Source organism: Galleria mellonella, unplaced genomic scaffold (assembly GCF_026898425.1).
Source record: "Galleria mellonella isolate WM207_F2 unplaced genomic scaffold, CSIRO_AGI_GalMel_v1 utg537, whole genome shotgun sequence".
In the NCBI taxonomy this organism is placed as follows: Eukaryota; Metazoa; Arthropoda; class Insecta; order Lepidoptera; family Pyralidae; genus Galleria; species Galleria mellonella.
Window position 1 is genome coordinate 1,115,936 of NW_026442112.1, and position 18,753 is coordinate 1,134,688.

Genomic DNA, 18,753 nt, shown 5'->3' on the forward strand with positions numbered 1-18,753 from the left:
TATTAAGGAGTATTTAATTGTCTTCTAAACACAATTTATTTAATTAAGATAGCATTCTTATTTTCCGAGATTTATAGGTTTTTTATGTGACCCGAATTAATTGTTTTCGAGTGTATTTATGTCTATAAGTAATGATTACTAGTGTATCAACTAGGCTATTAGCTTGTTTACTATTGTAAATTGCATTAAAATAAAAAATGTTCCATACATAGACATGAGACAAAATGATCTTATATATAAACATTTTTTTTATTTCTTACATGAAATAGACACCTAATAATTATTATTATTGCAAATGCGATTTATTTATTTTAAACTATACTTATATTAGAAAACCGAACCGTCTAACTAAATTTGTTTATGACTTTTTTAATAGTTTCTCAAAAACAATGCTACTTGTTGCTAGCTATTTGTCCAGCCAATATTTTCGTATACTTTTTCTATTTTTATATTCTTTTTTTATGCAGTTTATGTTTTTATTAGCCGTGTGGTCTGGCATTGAACGGGCCACCCCTTCCTGTCCCGTTGGTGTCGTAAGAGGCGACTAAAGAAAGTTAATGATCGAGGGATAAACAACAGCATCACTCTTCAAACATCATCAAAGCCTAACTGTAGTTGCCAACCCGCCTGCCAAGCGTGACAACTATAGGCAAAACCCCCAAGCGGAAGGTCTATATTTAGCAGTGGACAGTTAAAGCTGATATGAAAATGATTCTCTTTTTATATTCTGTTTGATATATGTTTTGTTCTTTCTTTGTTACCATATTTTGTTTGAAGTATAGTATATACATGACGTATATAGTATTGTAACATTAGTTTTTGAGAAATTATTAAATTAGAAACATTGTTTTATAAATCATGTAAGTATGTATATAAATATTACATACTTTTATTATCTGTAATTATTATAGATTTTTTCATTTCACACATATCGGAGATAAGAGTGTTGCGAATAGTTTCATTTTCATATTTTCGATCATAAGTAAAAAACTACACAAAATAAATTATAATTTTAGAACGTATCCACGTTGAGAATCATATGAAAGGAATTCATCTGATATACCTCTTGGACTAGTAAACCCATTCCGAAACAGTAATGAATCAATAGTAGTATTATTTCTTTTAGAATATATTAAAAAATAAATATATTTTCAATTATTTCTTTTGTAATATATTTTGACAAAGATATCAAATCTATTTAAAGTTTCAAATCAATAGCATTAGTGATTGCTGAGATATAACGCTGTGACGAACGGACGAACAGATATTATTGCACTATAAGTTTTCTTTCCGTTTCTTTGTAGTATTTTAATACGGTTCTTAAAAAAACAATGAACACTCCAATCATTTGATTAAATGATTCGTCTTCAACCAAGAACGCTGATCGTAAGACATTTAAAAAATTCGATAAATTTAAATTTACAGAACTAAAAATCGCATCCAGGGCTATATTTATGCAATGAAATTTGCCTGCCACTGTACCAAAGAGATCATCTTTAGTATTTTAGTCCTGGTTTAACTACCCATGTAACTTATAAGTTAATTAATTAGACATGGGTCTAACTTAATTCCGCTATTTCCATCAAACCAATATTTAAAAGCAATGAAATTATTATAAACAATACAAGTACAATTTTCTAGTTAATTACCAAATTTTTATTATCTAGTACATATATTATATACTAGTTAAATACAGGTGATAATAAATAAAAAAAAAGTACTTTTTTTATTCTGTTGTATATGTATAATCTAAAATTAATCGTAACATAAACTTATTCATAAAAACGTTATGACGTTTGGCTATTATAGCTATAATAGGTTTATAAGAGGTTTACCTTTTATTTTGACTGTTGAATTGTTTTGTCTCTTTATGTTAATAGTTAGTTGATTGTTAGCAATGGGGCCTCTAGCCCCATTACTAACAATCCCTCCCCCCCCCCCAAATATAACCAATAAACTACAATTCGATTTTTTTTTTCATTGTTTGCAGATTCGTAATGGGCCCTCAAGAATTACTTGTATTGGCGATAAGCATCGTAGGCACCCTGGGGTTTATCCCCCATGGTTCTATTGGGGAAAAGGTTTGTTCTTTATTATTTGTTTTTCTTATAGACATATTTAAAGGGGGGCCAGATGGGCCGTGGCCACCTCAGAATTATCTTGTGCCCACCTCCTGAATCAAGAACAGAATTTTACTTATAACTATGATCAAAGTACTTTTATACATTTAGATAAATCTTGACTCACACGAGTAAAGTTATGTCTAAAGGGCCTGGCCCCTTAAAAAAGGCGTATATGCAACACGCCTTTCTTAAGGGGCCAGGCCCTACTTGTAAAATAACCTTTAGCGAATTTACTAATAGCTTTCTGTATACATACATCTGATACATAGATCAGGAAAATCAATAGACCCCTAAAATTTGATCTTAATGCTCTCGTACTGTTTCAACTGAGCTACGAACTGAGAGAGAATTAATAATAAATTTATATTACCAGGACCACATACTAACAGAGGCTTTGCTTCGTGAAGTTATGGAACGTATGGGCAAGGACTTCAACGATGCTGCATCAAGTTACCTAGAGTTCCCGTCGAGCGACCGCCACCTCGCGTTGATGGCGCGCGCCAACAAGGACCTAGAGAACGAGCAGCTCGATTACGACTCGCTCATAGACGGCAACCCGAACCCGAGCCTCCGCGACCAAGAGTACCTGCAGCACAGGTGACCTTGACCTTGATACAACTGCAACGCAACTAAATAAGTACATAGTGCACTCTGTCACATCCATGATCCAATTCATGTCTATAAGCGACGGTTACTATTTTCCTTCAGGTGAGGCAACTTGCCATTCCATATTCAATAAAGAAAAAACAAATGAATATATATTAAATCATTTTAAATCTTCCATAAAGAAAGTCCTTCAATCTTAATAAAATTAGTAGGTCACCAACACTCGAGTCAACTCATTAGAAAAAAAATAGTCATCAAAATATTTCGAATTAACGCAGATTTTTTTACATGATATGTAGAGAAAATAAAAGTTACATGTACGTTTGCCTCCTGTGCAATTAAAAAAAACTCTTTTCTAGAGGTGGAATTAAAAAAAAATTTGATAGGATCTTTCCCCAATGCCCTCAAAAAACACAATGCATTTCATTATTTGTACATTTTCTGTCAAGGCAAATCTTTGACATCCCATTGCTGATCAATGATTATGCTACATAGGCACCTTGGTATAGGTTTGTAGGGTTTATTTCTAGTTTTTTTCTCTCTTATTATTGATGTATTATGCTTCGTTCCCATTGTCTTTTCTTAGGATATCATGGGGATAAAATGAAGTTGTGCCATTAGTTGTTTGATGGTTGCATTATTTTTCCGTTATCATAAGGGGGTTTCCAACAGCTTATTTATTGTTACAGCTCGTTGTGGGGGCACCAGTACGTAACCGGTGGCGCTGGCGAGGGTGAACAGCGTCTCCAGCCATCAGGAGTCGTGCCCAACAGGCAAATGATCAAGACAGACGCCGTTTTGCCCGCATACTGCAATCCCCCGAACCCGTGTCCCGTGGGATATACTGGTAACACATTTAATTTAATTTAAAATACAGATAAAAATCAAAATAATTAACCAACTTAACATCGTTATCCAGAGAAACAAGTCGAAAAAGACAAAAATTGAACTTTAATACAAACTTGGCAGTTGAATGCACCGTACCTTACTTCTACGCTACATTAATCCTCAGTTAATTATAATTCATTATTAGTACTGCATACTACCAGTCCTATTGCTAGCAATATACCCTGTCAAATCGACCTCCACGTGGTCCTCCTTGAAAACCACCGTGCTGAATTCCAGGTATATTCATCACGATGGGCTAACTAATCGGTGACCCGGTAGCGTATACTGTTAACACGAGGTTACCACTTCATTATCATCCATTAAAAAAAATCCGCATCCGCCAGTAAGAAAGCTGTTTTTTTTTATAAGTCAATATTTTATGCAATCACAGAAGATCAGGGCTGCATAAGTGAGTTCGAGAACACTGCAGCGTTCAGCCGAGAGTACCAGCTATCTCAACGATGCATGTGCGACGGGGAACACATGTTCAGCTGCCCGCCTGAATCCTCCTCCGACCTTGACCTCCGTTTCCCGGAACATCACAAGAATCTCGTTGCCAAGAAATATAAGCCCGATGTTAGTAACTATTAAAATAAGTTTGAAATGATATAGAACATCATTAATTAATCCTTTGCAGATCAGGTGAAGATAGTAAACAGGTTATTAACGACTTCCAAAAAAGGAAGTGATTTAATTGTATTTTTTGTGCATGTCACACGACATCTTTGTCAAACTATGGGGGATTTTTATGATTATTTTTTGTCGGAACTCTGCGGAGGATGAAAAACTCGAAATAAAACATTATGCCAAGCCAACTAGCAACTATGGTAGCAGTACATTACGCTTCTAATAGGGAAATGATGTATCCAGCAGTACCACGTTGGATTACTTTTATATTAATAATTATGATAAACCTTGTTATGATACTCGAGCATTATCTATATATTAAAATAAATAGGCCTGCATATATCACATAGCGTCATTTAATTCCAAACTAAACACAGCTTTCACAGTAAGTACTAAATTACTGAATAAATGCAGTTTTCCAATACATAAATATATCTGAAATAATGAAATTGTAATTAGATGATGTCTGTACATGAAAGATATTTAAGAAAAAATTCAATGAGCGGTTTCAATAAGAGCAATAGAAGCTAAAATAGTTTTTAGAAATGTTGTCTGTACGTTTATTCCGATATTACACAAAAACTAGTACACCAAATTGAACGCGGTTTTCACAGTTGTGTTCCTAGAAGTTTCTTAAAAACTGGTGTAGATTTTATCTTGATACGCCATCTGGAAGTGGTTCATTTCTTTTAAAAACTACTCTAATGAAGTAACGGGCATAAAGCTACTAAGTTAGAGTATTTTACGAGAATCGGACCTGTAACTATCAAGAAACTATCAAAAGATGAAACCCTAAAGCCATTATTTTGCATCATATTTATGTTAGTTATCATTATATTATATTAGTAGTAATTTATCATACAATATATTTTGCTTACAGGTCGAGAACCCGTACTTGACAGGCGAGCGTCTGCCGATCGCCGCCAAAAAGGGTTTTGATGTTAACGTGTATTAATTGTGTGTAGTTATATAAAATTAGTGTCTATTTTAAAATTGCTCAGAGTAATTACGCTCTAAGTGTCATCTCTATGATTATCTTTGTGAATTATCTGTGTCGGAGAACTATTGCAACCTCATTTGAAATAAGTTCTCTCTTTTTTTTAAGAAAACAGCTTCTATAATTATTTAATTTTTAATCTAATATTTAAATCATTTAAATCTGAAACTAAACTAAAAAGTACCATAAACTTATATAACAAAGAGTATTACACCAAATTTTACTATTAAATTGGAATGCGTATGGTAAGTATGGAATGGTATGAATAGGTAAGCACGTCATTTCGAGTGAATAAAATTAGGTACACAATTTAGAATTTGGAAACATAACTACAAAATATTCATTATTTTATTACATTATCTAAATTTTTTATTATAAAACTAGTCCAACTCTAAATATACTATCGGGACTTAACACGATGAAAAATTTGCAGGTAAATAGTACCTACATACCTGCTTTATTGCCGACGTTTCGACGTAGATTGCACCAATTCTAATTAAGTAACATTTTTTTTTTTATATTTTCTTTAACAAAAGACCTAAAACCAATTTTGAAATGTCATTCTGTAAACTGTCCAAAAATGCTCTAATTTCTAGAAATATGTCTTGATAATGATATATTAAAATCGATCTCGATGTGTAGATATTGTATTAGGTCCAAAACAGTAAGTACATAACAACGTAGATGTTTAATAAAAAAATCTTTCGGAAGAATCATCTCGTATAACTACTAGTGAACTTCCTCGCAGGTAAGTTCTTTTAATAGTTAAATGTATTATAAATGTCTAATAATTTGAATTAAATTCAAATTATTTAAATTATAATATGTATTCCTATGTAGAAGTGTAATAATAATATTATTTGCAGATAAGTGGTCGTAATTATAATGCCATCTATATGTATACTCGTGTGTATATTTCACTTTAATTTAATCAATTTCTAAACGATGAAGCTGTGAATTTTGTTAGATGTAAATATATTTGCTGAATTTGTAGACGTTTGATTTTTAATAATCAAATAATTTAGTGATGATTAGCAAATATGCTTTTAAATGTATTTATTTTGTCGATATAAAATTGTCTATATATAATAATTATTATATATTTTAAACATAAAGCTATAGTCTCTAAACCAATATATTTTTAAGTAATTTATAAGTTATTTTAAACTACATTTTTATAGTAATTACTCATAAAACATAAAAATATTTTTTGGTATAATTGAAAAGCCATCTTTCCAACTAGGAAGACGTATAAGTCAAATTAATCACAAAGACGATCTAATAAATCGAATATATGATAAGTACTACACTTACCATCATAGTTTCATAATTATAATGTTTTTGTCTATGATATTTAACCAATTTTTGAAGTCTTTTAATTAACGACTTCCAGTTTCCTAAGTAACAATGTGAATATCTGATAATGGACTCCAGTTGAAACTGATAAATGATTAGAAATATTTATATACAAGTATTCATTTAATCCTAGAATTTTAATCAGATGTTTTGATGAGTAGTGGGTTCTATAATTAATATCCTTGGACAAAGTTATAAAACCATAAAGGCAAGTCTAAACGAGATAAAACGTAAATTATATCAAAATAGCTTCAAATTGTGTATTTCAATTAACATGATTAACAACGGCTATAGAAAAACTAATTTAATCAAAATAATAATTTCTGAATTCTTTTTTTTTTTATATCTCTGTTTCCTCTAAAATCCCTCATTGATAAACCGATTTGGAAAATTCTACTTTTATCTGAGAGTGAATATTTTCAGGTTAGTTTCATAGAAACTTCATCAAAATCGTTTCTTTACTTCAATTTTTAAATCAAGATAACTTATTTTGCCATAATTGAGGTCGGTATTTTTTCAAAAAATAAAATCTCAAATTATTTACAATATCTGATTGGTAGATATATGTTTATTAAACAAAATTAACACTGAAATAGTCATGGGTAGTTATGAGAAAAAAAAAATTATAATGTTACCTTTCACATTTATTATTGTTAATATTAATTGTATGATATATCCCTAAATTTTTTTATAATATAAAAAAAAATATGAAAACTGTAATTAATTGAATTCTAATGAAAAATGTAATTATTTTGACAAGTATTAATATATATTTAGTTAGTAAGATACCATTAGGTAGTATATAATATGAACATACATAAATGGCTACGTGTACTTAGTACATAATTAATTATACACGATATAATTAAGTTGTACAAACTCAAATATGGACTAGGTACTTATATTCATACCTGTAGTGTGAATAACTACTTTAGATATAGTTATATTTAATTAATAATTAGTAGACATTCCCCCTAATGTATTGGTTGATAACCATTAGGTTTCAATTATTATTACATCAAAAAACGAAACTAAATTATTTTGTACGAATAATTCCATTTTGTCTTTTTTCGAAATTCAACTTTGAATTTAACAAATATTGAGTACCTATAAAATTATACATAAATCGAATTAGGAAAGGCGGTAATATATTTTTTGTAAAGCAAAATTTTTTTACCGTGTAAAAAAATTTAGCTTTTGTGGGGTATTTAAAATCATAAAATGAGCCAAATCCGAGCTGAAGATCCAGAGCTCCACAAAGTAAGCCCCCTCCCTCTTGATTACTATTATTTGCTATCCTTTACTGCCTAGGTACATATTCTATATGCCTTTTACGTTCCGCGACAAAGTCAGATAAACAAAACTATAGTGACTATCGTGAGTCATACTATATTGTAATTATTTATGTCGGGCATTCCCGAATTTAAAACGTGAGTAAAACCGACATAAATATAATCAATACTATAGTATGTAAACATGGACTCGTTAATGCGTCAACGTGAATACCGCGTTTATGTTTCAAAATTGCTTAACTTAGACAAAAAAAGACATGTGGAAAATCGCCAACAACTTGATTGTTAACGTTGACGCAGATGTTAAAAAAGTATTTAGAAGTAACTAATATAACATCCAATATGGTATCTGATCGTTTAATACGACACAGACTCTCTAAGAAATAGTCCAACTGAACAACAATATAGAGCACAGAAGAAGAATCCAACAAGCTGTAATCTTCTTGACGATGATTACCACAATCATCACTTTAAATGTGAACATTAACATGAATATCACAAATTGTATTTGTAAGAAACATGGTAGTCCATGTGTTGACAGGACTCCTCCCTATAAGGACTGAGATTAATCCTTAACTGATACTTCTTAAGTCAAAGATTCCATTAAGTGACATTAGTAGACCCTGAAAAGAAGACAGCACTATCATGAATGCAATCGGTCATATTCTAAGGCTAATATAATGTCAAGAACAAGGAACATAAATAAACATTTAATATATAAAATGTAAGACTCTATGGCAATCCTAGGGGGGGGAAGTTGGTTAGGATAAATGGAACGGACTAAATTTTTACAAATATATCAGCGATTTAAAAAAAAATTGTACTTTGATAATAAATCATTATCGAACGATAAAATTAAAGTGTTATAAGTTCTATTTTCTTATTATTACAAAATGGTCTTGATCTTAACACACCTTTTAGTATAAGTAGCAGTAGTATCTAAAAGATAGGTATTTACCATCAACTTGAAGTGTCCGAGGTTTTATTTCTCTAGAAACGACTAAGTGGAAATAATTAACAATATCTATGAGACCTAGAATAGAAATAGCGTAATGAAGTTGAACTACATACTTTTCTAAAGAACTGTCCTAGTGTAATGAAAAAAAAATGCAAAGTAAAAGAGTATAATAAATAAAAAAGTACAGTTTGTCAACCTTTACATTAGATGAGAATTAAAAATAAGATTATATCTAATATCGTCAGATGAGGTATTAAAAAGTAGCTTAAGGGGGGAGACTCATGTAAATGCCTCGAAATCGGTCATTTTTTAATATTTTTTTTTACAGTGAAAAAATAATTTAATTGTTTAGAACTTTTAACACAACTTTATTAAACATTTTAAGACTACAAAAAAAGAATTATTTTTTTTTTTTTTAATTCAAAATGGCGGCTCAGCATGATGTCTTGTAGGCTGCCTCTGACGCGAGGTCCGAAACTGCTTCATTTGTCACTCATCAACCATTGATCTGAAACACAAAAAAAAAATTATTTTTTTTCAGGACATATAAACGGAAAGGATAAACCTATAAAATTAAAAAGAAAAGGATAAAATCCAATATAAAATCAGCCTTAAAAAAAAGTTACGATTTTGGGCTATTTTTTTGACCCTTTTGACCCCAAAAAAAATAAGTAATCAATCAGAAATACCTGAAGTTTTAGGTTTATCCTTCCGATAGTAATGTAGAGAAAAGCCTCACCAAATTTCAAACAAATCGGTCAATAATTTTTTGAGCTACAACACGAACAGTTTTTCAAAAAGTAGTTTCGAGATAATCGCGTTTAAAGTTTCAGTACAGGAAAATGAGTAGTTTTACTGAATTATTAATTACTTACCGACTAATTTGCAATTCCAGGTCCAACAACTTTTACTCAAACCAGTGCATAGGTCCATCAGGTTACAAAATAAATTTATCCCTTCTCTTCCAACACCCAAAAGTCTCATGATAAACACTATTCTCCGGTTTATTTCAAATCCGTTGTTAATGAAAGGACCTGAATTTATTGTTTTATTACCACATGGACATGTGACAACAATTTTAAAACCAAGACCTCTGGAACTACACTCATTGAATTTTATCTTCTGATTACACACCGAGCACTTCACAATTTCAGACAAAGCTGTAAACACTGTAAAAAATTCAATTATCCTGTACCCGTGTAAAGGATTTGTTATTATATCTTCACTATCACGGGCATGGAGTTTTTTGCCACTGGCACTGTGATCATGGCTTACACTGGCTTCGAATTTTTCACCTTCATTATTAGTGAATTGATTGCCCTGAAACTTTCGTTTCCGGGTGTTATTTCTTGCAATATTCCCACGTGTACCTTTTTTATAATTCGGCATTTTTGCTTTTCAAAATCGACTGAACACGAAGAAATCTCCAGCTAAACTAAATATATTTCTCGACTAACGATTATTCGTGTACTAATGTTACACGTGTGCAGAAATGTAAAAGTATATATATATATATTTACTAAAAAGGATTCTCGATAGTTGAACAAAAGAAATATTTCCAGGTATTATAATAGAAGGGTCCTTTTCAAGCGCCCCGACTACCTGGCTCGTTACTTGACAATACGTACTTCGGCCCGCTCCACTGTATTAGCTATAACTTTGTAAATATTCGAGATTTTTTTTTTCCGGCTCGTCAGTACACTCTCAACATAGTATACTTTCAGAATATCGAAAAAAAAAAAAATCGATTTTTTGAAAATTTTACATGAGTCTCCCCCCTTAAATAATTCTGTTCCCTTATTTCTAAAGATAAAGAAATCATAGCCGTTGGTTTAGGGAAGTGTGCCAATAGAGTAACAAAGGGAGTGTACTGAAAGATAACTTAAGATACTTTGACATTTAATCTCATGATATCTTTGAGTGAGTTAAATTTTAAGTTAATTTTAAACTAATAATATTGTTAACTAATGTTGGATTTTTTTAACTCTATTCTCTTATACCACTTACGACCCAGTTACTTTTTAAGACCTTAAGTGGAATACAATAATTATTATAGTTTATTAATATATAAGTTACACATCATCCAATATAAAGGTCTTCCTTAGAATTTATGTAATCATGTACTTAGCTAAATTTCAAATGCATTTTGTCTTACTTGATATGTATATAGGTTTATTTGTAATCAAGTATCCTATTTATATATTAGATATTAGTATTCATTAACAGTATTATATGTTATATATTATATCTACTTAATATAAGTATAAATTTAGTATATAGTTATAATTTATTCTTTTGTATATATAAAGTCGAGATAACGGACCTCCGCTCTGCAACCAGTGAAGTAGTAGTGTAAATAAAATTATAATATGAATAATTAAAAAAAATATTCAATAAATAAGTAAATGTAATATTTAGTTAAACAGAAAGAGTACTTAACGTGGATAAATTGTATTAAGTTAATAGCGTCGCCTAATCTAAATTTCAGTAAAAAATGTGTTATCTTTTGCTTAAATAGCTGGCATAAAATCAAGTAATTTTAAAGTAAAACCAACTACTGCAAGCTTACCAAAATCGAAGTAAGCAGCGTTTATCTAGCTAGCAGTGCTACGTCCTAGACGAAAATTATCCTCAACATCGGATAACAGCGGAAAAACCTCTGCATAAATGTGTAACTGCAAATCTAATTCGAAAATTTTACTAGAAGAATCTGCCACCAGCCTGAAGCAAGAAATTTCCACCTTGAAGGATCCTTGGAGACTGGAGTTGTCCTTATTATTTTCTATACATTTGGAAATGTACACGTATATTATTGCTATATACATACTAAAAATGTATAACAGGGGCTCTGCTAGTATGGCTCTACAGTTTTTCACGATATGTGGCAGTACATAATCAGGTTCAGTGGAGTGTTTATTGTTAAGTCTTTTCGTAGCCAGTTCTACATCTTTTATAATTAGAACAGTTTCCGAGACGTTTTATTAAACACATATTATTTGGGATGAAAAAAGACATAGGCTATTTCTTACCCAGTCACGCGATTAAAGTTGATGTTAAAGACCAGTAATATATAATTTCTTCTAATCTTTCTTAAGAAAGATTAGCAAATATTTAATATCAGCTCGTTGTATCTAGTTTGAATTTTAAAATAGGCGAATCTAATCTAACTATAATTGTATGTTGGTACTTATTACTTTTCAAGAACAAACTTAATAAATACAAATATTTATTGTTGTATCTTATGTTACAATTTATTTTGACATATCTACATTAGAAACATCTATAGTTTTATATTTCAACAAATTATCTCTTTTTTTGTCTATTTCGATAGTATCAGGTATTGTATTTTTAATTCTTTTCTAGTTCCTTTCCGTAAACTTATACTAGTCATATATTCAAAAAGCTAGTCGACTGTTAAACAGTTACGGTGGATTACTAAAATCGGGTAAATATTTAAGAACTAGCTTTAAGGAATCCATGGCGAATAAACCATGGCTGCGACGAGTAACTCTAGTCAAATGAGTAGTTTGTAAATAACTAATATTTAGTAAATCCAGAGTATTTTTATTACACTAAAAAAAATATATTTTTATATTGAAACGAGAAAAAAAAAACAAAAACATCCTATGAGTAACTCTATATTATTAAGGATAATATTTATTCAGATTAATCTGGGATATGACTGGCCAATATACTTGGTCTCATTTTCAAAAGATTTCAATAGTATAGTGCCATAATATTCTGCGCCATTCAAGAGGCTTTATTTCCAATTAGTAAGCTATAAAAATATATCTACACCCTGTTAATATGACGGAATGCTAAATGAATGCGTAATGTGTCTAACATCGTTAAATATAATAGAGAGGTCCTAATATTTCTCCTCGTGGAACGCCCATTTTCAACTAAAATCTTGTGCTAAATGGACTTTGAGTGTGTTGAGTAAATTGTGGCACTTAACATTCAGTTTTCAATTTCAAATAAATGTATAAAAAATGTAATTATATCAATTCTAACCATTTTGAAAATATATAGATATTAAAGTATTGATCAGAGTCACCTAGTTCCTAGTCGTATCCCGATTTGACAGAAAAAAAATTTTATTAATTTCAAAATAACCATTACAAAGCCATATATAGAAGTTATAAATTTACCTTAATGTAGTTTATGTAAATGTGTAATTTCATTTTATATATTTGTACAACAATTAAACTTAAAATGCATAATGACAGATACATCCCAGAAAGAGATCTCATCTTGTTTAACGCTTATTTTGCTAGGTAATATAATATAATTTTGATAACATGTTTCATTTTATTAGTTTAAATATAAAAGATAATAATACATAGGTTGCCCTATGTATTTAATATATTGTGCTTAGTTTACTAAAGAATTATTTGCAGAATTATTAATTGCAATTTTAACTTCCATATTTTGTCAAAGTCATAGACATAATCAGTGTTGTATAAACAGATCTACATACATTAATATAAATATTTTCAATACAATTCATATTACTATAATAGGATTGGTAAAATAATTAACCACAATACCTCTCGCGTGTGAAACGCCTACATCTTAATTACTTTTTGTTTAAAAAAATAAATGCAAAATGTATCAGAACACCATTTTAAATGTATTTAAATTTGTATTAATACAACCTAATTCATCTTACACTAGCTATTTCACGAATAGTTTCGTGTTTCTCCTTTAAATTGAAGTTTCCAAATATCTTTTCTTAACAGATGTTAATGTTATAAAATAAGCGTATATTCCAAATTTCAGATTTCTGAACTTAGTAGTTTTGGTTGTATTTGATAGTCAGGACAAACGATTTTATAAGTGTACATTGCCTTCATAACGATGGTATTTTATTATAAATTTATTTTATAATGATTAATTATGTTAGTTTATTTTAGCTATTTTAAAACAGCATAATAAAATCACTTTGTAATTTATTGCAACCTTCCTAAATACATATATCATAATGTATTTGAAATAACGGTTTTAGATATGAATAAGTCACCATACCAGCTGAGACATAAAAGTAGGTACTTCGTGAATAAGATTATAGCTATAACTTTTGGTAGTCTATTCATAAAACTAGCATTGTGACCCTAATATTCTTTGTCATATTATAACATATAATCGAGTTTGAACTCAATACTTATAAAATTATTATTTTATAAGTATTGAGTAAAAAAGTAGTAAACTAAAAAGGAACACCACTTTTATTTAACTACATAAAGTATTACTTATGCATTGTATAATCACGTATAAATTACTACATTCTATATACTATACTATACTATATACAATGTATTATTATTACCAATTATTTTATAATTGACATCTAAATTGTTGTGTTATAGACTTTAACTATTTCTTTGTAACTAAATCTGTACCAAAGATTCTCATTTACAAATCATTCCAAATCATGTAACTAGTTATTAATAAATAAGCTGGTATTTAGATCTAAAGTATAAATATGCTTTATCTTGCTTGCTTAAGTGTGTAAAGTTGTTTAAAAAATATTTTTAATTAGTAAACTTAATAAAAATCCATTTAATTAGTTAATAAGAATTGAATGTTTAACATTACATAACAGTCTCAAAGACTTTAGTATAGTTAGATATTTATAAGTTAGATATAAGTTGTACATAAGGGCCAAAACTATGGCACCTACCAATTGCGCATCAGACCAAAGAAAATTTTTATTTGCGAGGGTTGAACGAACGAAAGTATATCTCTTATAACGCCACTTAAGTCTGGATTCGTACGTATCCCAATTTGATAGACAAAAGAAAACAGTAGAATATGTGATCCTTATTAAAGACCCTCTGATCCTTTTAAAATAATGAAATTTAAAAAGACAAATGTGTAAGATCTGAAGCCAGTACAATATTCGAGCACGATTCGAATTTCAAAAGAACTTAAATTGAGAAAGACTGTACTATACTGTATTTTTAGCAAACAAACATGCATTTCATGAAAAGCTAAACTACTATAAACTTGTTTATGCACAAGGATGCGAACAAATCCGGGCCGAATTAAATGTATGTGATACATTCTAGACATTTCATATTTATCCAAATTTACTCATTAGATAAAATTACTATTTTGAGATAGATTCGAGTATAAAAACATTAAATTAGTAGGTTCTGACATAATACTCGTTGCAATGGAAACTGAGATTGAATAATAGTGACTTATAATTTTCCGTAGTCATTTTCCTGTTCATTGATAAAAGAATTTTCCATCAATTATTGTGCCTATGTCAACTTGATATCCTGTTCCTATGTGATCTTCCTGAAAATAGGTACTACATTGTTTTCCATATGAGGATTGTTCATGTAATGTGCTCGTGATTTTGTCCACATATATTTTAGATGGTATATTCTAAAAGCATGGGAGTCTAGAGGGTGCTTATTGTGAGTTTAAATTTGATCCATGCCAAAATTTTGTATGTCAATTTAAATTCTTCATTAACTCTCTGGTGATAATAAACATCGTTAACATATCTAATTATGCCATATTGAAGGACTAATCTATGAGAAATATACTCAAGTCATTCATGCAACGGTAAGGACGTTCCTTCTAATAAAACAAGACTTGTAATATGAATACATTTTTCTTTTTCCAAAAAAAAATAATTACTTGCGTAAAATAAAATTGTTTATTTTATAAACTGTTGATTTTATACATTAAAAAAAACACTTATGTATTCAAAAATCTATTCATTAAACTATTATATAGATGCATTTAAATACTTATTAATACATTTATCATTTTATAAATCTCGTGTAAATAAAGCTTTTTATAGAAACGAAAAGCAAGATTTGCAACTTTTGTTTTACGTTTCCATAAAAATGACGCTGTATGTAATTAAAAACAAGTTCGTGGAAACTACATTTAAATCTCGCTTTCGCGCTTTTGTGTGTCCTGTGCCGTTCTATGTTTCTTTATGTGCCCAATTCGTTGAGTACCTATTTAATAATCCCTAATGATAATTTTGTAGAGGTTTCGCATGAAAACGAAAGGTTACAACTGACGAATCGAAGACATCAGCTTAGGATGTATCGTACTATTTAACCTTCTTTGTTGTTTTCTTATATTAAAATCCTAAATGTTAAAAAAATAAGTAGTTCATAATTTTTAGTTAAAAGGTTACAATAAGAGCTGTACTTTTTGTAAAGCATATCTTTCATCCCTCGTTGTTTCTAGTTATAATTGTATTTTTAATTATTTATTATAATAAATATTTACTTAGATATTGTTACCTCGATAATAAGAGATATATTGTAAATAATGCGATGCTAAATGCAGCAGTCAAGTCAGGGCAGTCTACTTAAATAATATTAGGTGTAAAAAGTTTATCTATACTTACCTATATTTTGCATATTAATATATTAATAATATTAAGTCAAAAGAGGCTATATATTCATAGATTAAAATAATCATTATCATACGTTTATCAAATAATACGTGTATTAGTTAAGTAATATATATTTGAAATCAATTTGTATGCTGAATTATTGTTTGTATATTTTAATTCTATTACTTACAATTTACTACTGAGAATATTCAGTTAATTAAATGGGAAAAGGAACTAGTTAAACGATTGCAATTGCTTATTAAATTATGACTATTGGATATTACATTGCTATGAAAAGGCTTCCATCTGTGATTGTTAGTGGTGTAGCCTAGTGTTGCCTAATAATCGGTTACATATTAAACGACTGGGTAACCTAAAATAATCTGAATATCGTTTGGCTTATCGATAAAATCAATCTTTCAATCTAATCGATGGTATTATTACTAAGGTTTCCGTAATTTAAATGATTTTAATCGTCGATCGCGTTTAACAATTATGTCACTAGCGAGTTACACTACAATCGATTAAATTATTTATCATCGATACTATTGTTGCAATACTTAATATTAATCCTATTGATTATATCGATAAAGCAACAGTATCTTGATCAATTAAAATCGATTTATTGATTGTAACCTATTATATCGTATAATCGATGGCACAACCGATAGTTACATTATTTATGATTCTAATCGAACAATATCGATACCCAACGATTGTTAGGTAAACAACACTAATATAATTTTGTCTATTTCTATATTTTTGATGGTAGCTGGGTAGAGGACGCTGCAAGATGGGTGTGCAGGGTGACAAAGAATGACACATTAGGAAATAAGAAATGAATCTTAAAGTATTTTTTATTAATAGAACGAAAATAGAATGTACAATAGTATTGGTAACAACTGGCGGAACATCAGTGGAGACAGGTAAAGCATTGTAACGATATTACCATACCAGGGATCAACCATGATGATTTCCGTGAGGGGGGGACACATGGAGGTCGACCTGATAAAATGTACTAATAGGAGCATTACGCACCACTACTAACAACCTTCCCCCCTCAATTTTGTAGTTAACTGTTTATCTTGGAATAGATATATCATGCGAAGGAATTACTCTCAAAATATTAATATGAATTGATATGAAAGGGTGATAAGGGCCAAATAAAATATGAATAAAACGTGTGAAATATGAGTGTAGGAGATTGAACGCGGATAATGATTGGTAATCGGGGACGAAAATACAACTACTTATTCTAGTCCTTGCTTACCTGAAATAAGATGATAAATCCATTTAACAAGTATCTAATGGTTACCGTCGGGTGGTGATTGGTGGATACTGTACGAAATAAAGATTTAGCAATGCAACATTATATATTATTTTATTATATATTTTGGCTACACACATTTGGTTCTCAAAATATATTGAAAATACTTTTAACCGATTAAAACTACTTTTTTCAAAGCAGTAAAATTTTGTATTTTATGCTTGTATATAGCAATTTTATTATTTCTATATCTAACTGTATTGCAGACACGTCTCAAAGACACTACCTATGTAATCACTATGTATTTGTAATCACTGATTAATATTTTTTTTTTTAAGAATTAAAACTTTTATGTGATCTATTTTCTGTAAGTACTATTACTTGCATAATTATTTTAGAATATAATTAACAATGTGTATTTCTTAGACTAGAGTCCATAAATTTAAGTACTGAACCAGTTGGGCATTTACGACATAAAACGTAGATGCATATTAATAATACAAATTGCTTCATTGAGCAATTTGGTGAACTGTATATTTAGCACTGAGTAACGAAAAATCGGCATTTTTGAGTAGCTGTAAATATGTCTAGTTATCTACAAATATAAATAAAAAATTACTTCACTGATTGGAATTAAATATACATTAAAAAATACAATATTCAATCTAAAATATTATTACCTATCTTGTAAACTATAAGTGGAGCTACATTTAAATTATTGATTAATCCTAATAAATGTCACTTTATTAACAAAATTCAGAAATGGAATGAAATGAAATATGAAAAAGTAAAGTTGTGTACCTAAATAAAAAAATGAGATTCAAATGAGGTTGCAATAGATATTTATGTCTTTCACATGCTTCAGTTTAAATAAATACTTACATAATCGGTGTATCCAGCCAGTGTTTTCTTTTTCCCTCTCCTTACATATACTCCACGTCCAGTAGAAATTTTTGTTTTCTAATTTGAAATTTTTTGTTTAGAATGGCAAACAAAAAGGCAAGTTATAATCTTTGTTGCTGCCTATAAACACTAAAGCAGTACCTCTCATACGTGTCTTAAACTTTCTCAGGATATAGGCGCTGTGAATTTCACTACATAATTTGATTCAGTTTTTGGCTTGTATGTTCATATTGTAGTTATGTGGTTCTAAAATACGGATTTTTTCTTTTTATGGGTATTTATAGTATTTTTTTTTTCTTTTCATTTTATAATTGTCTTATAAAATGGACAAAATCAATTTAATCAGATAATAAAAAAAACATAG

At 29.5% G+C, this 18,753-nt stretch overlaps 1 protein-coding gene across 2 annotated transcripts in view; it reads left to right on the forward strand.

Annotated features, from left to right (window-relative positions):
- Nucleotides 1-9,110, forward strand: part of LOC113512627 (neuroendocrine protein 7B2) — a 28,220-nt gene extending 19,110 nt beyond the window's left edge. For both annotated transcript variants that reach the window (XM_031914835.2, XM_026896532.3), the window contains exons 2-6: nucleotides 1,991-2,081; nucleotides 2,497-2,720; nucleotides 3,419-3,576; nucleotides 4,009-4,193; nucleotides 5,125-9,110. In XM_031914835.2, the coding sequence (XP_031770695.1) occupies nucleotides 1,998-2,081; nucleotides 2,497-2,720; nucleotides 3,419-3,576; nucleotides 4,009-4,193; nucleotides 5,125-5,199 (726 nt within the window). In that variant the 5' untranslated portion in view covers nucleotides 1,991-1,997 and the 3' untranslated portion in view covers nucleotides 5,200-9,110. The remainder of the gene's footprint in view (nucleotides 1-1,990; nucleotides 2,082-2,496; nucleotides 2,721-3,418; nucleotides 3,577-4,008; nucleotides 4,194-5,124) is intronic.
- Nucleotides 9,111-18,753: the final 9,643 nt, after the last annotated feature.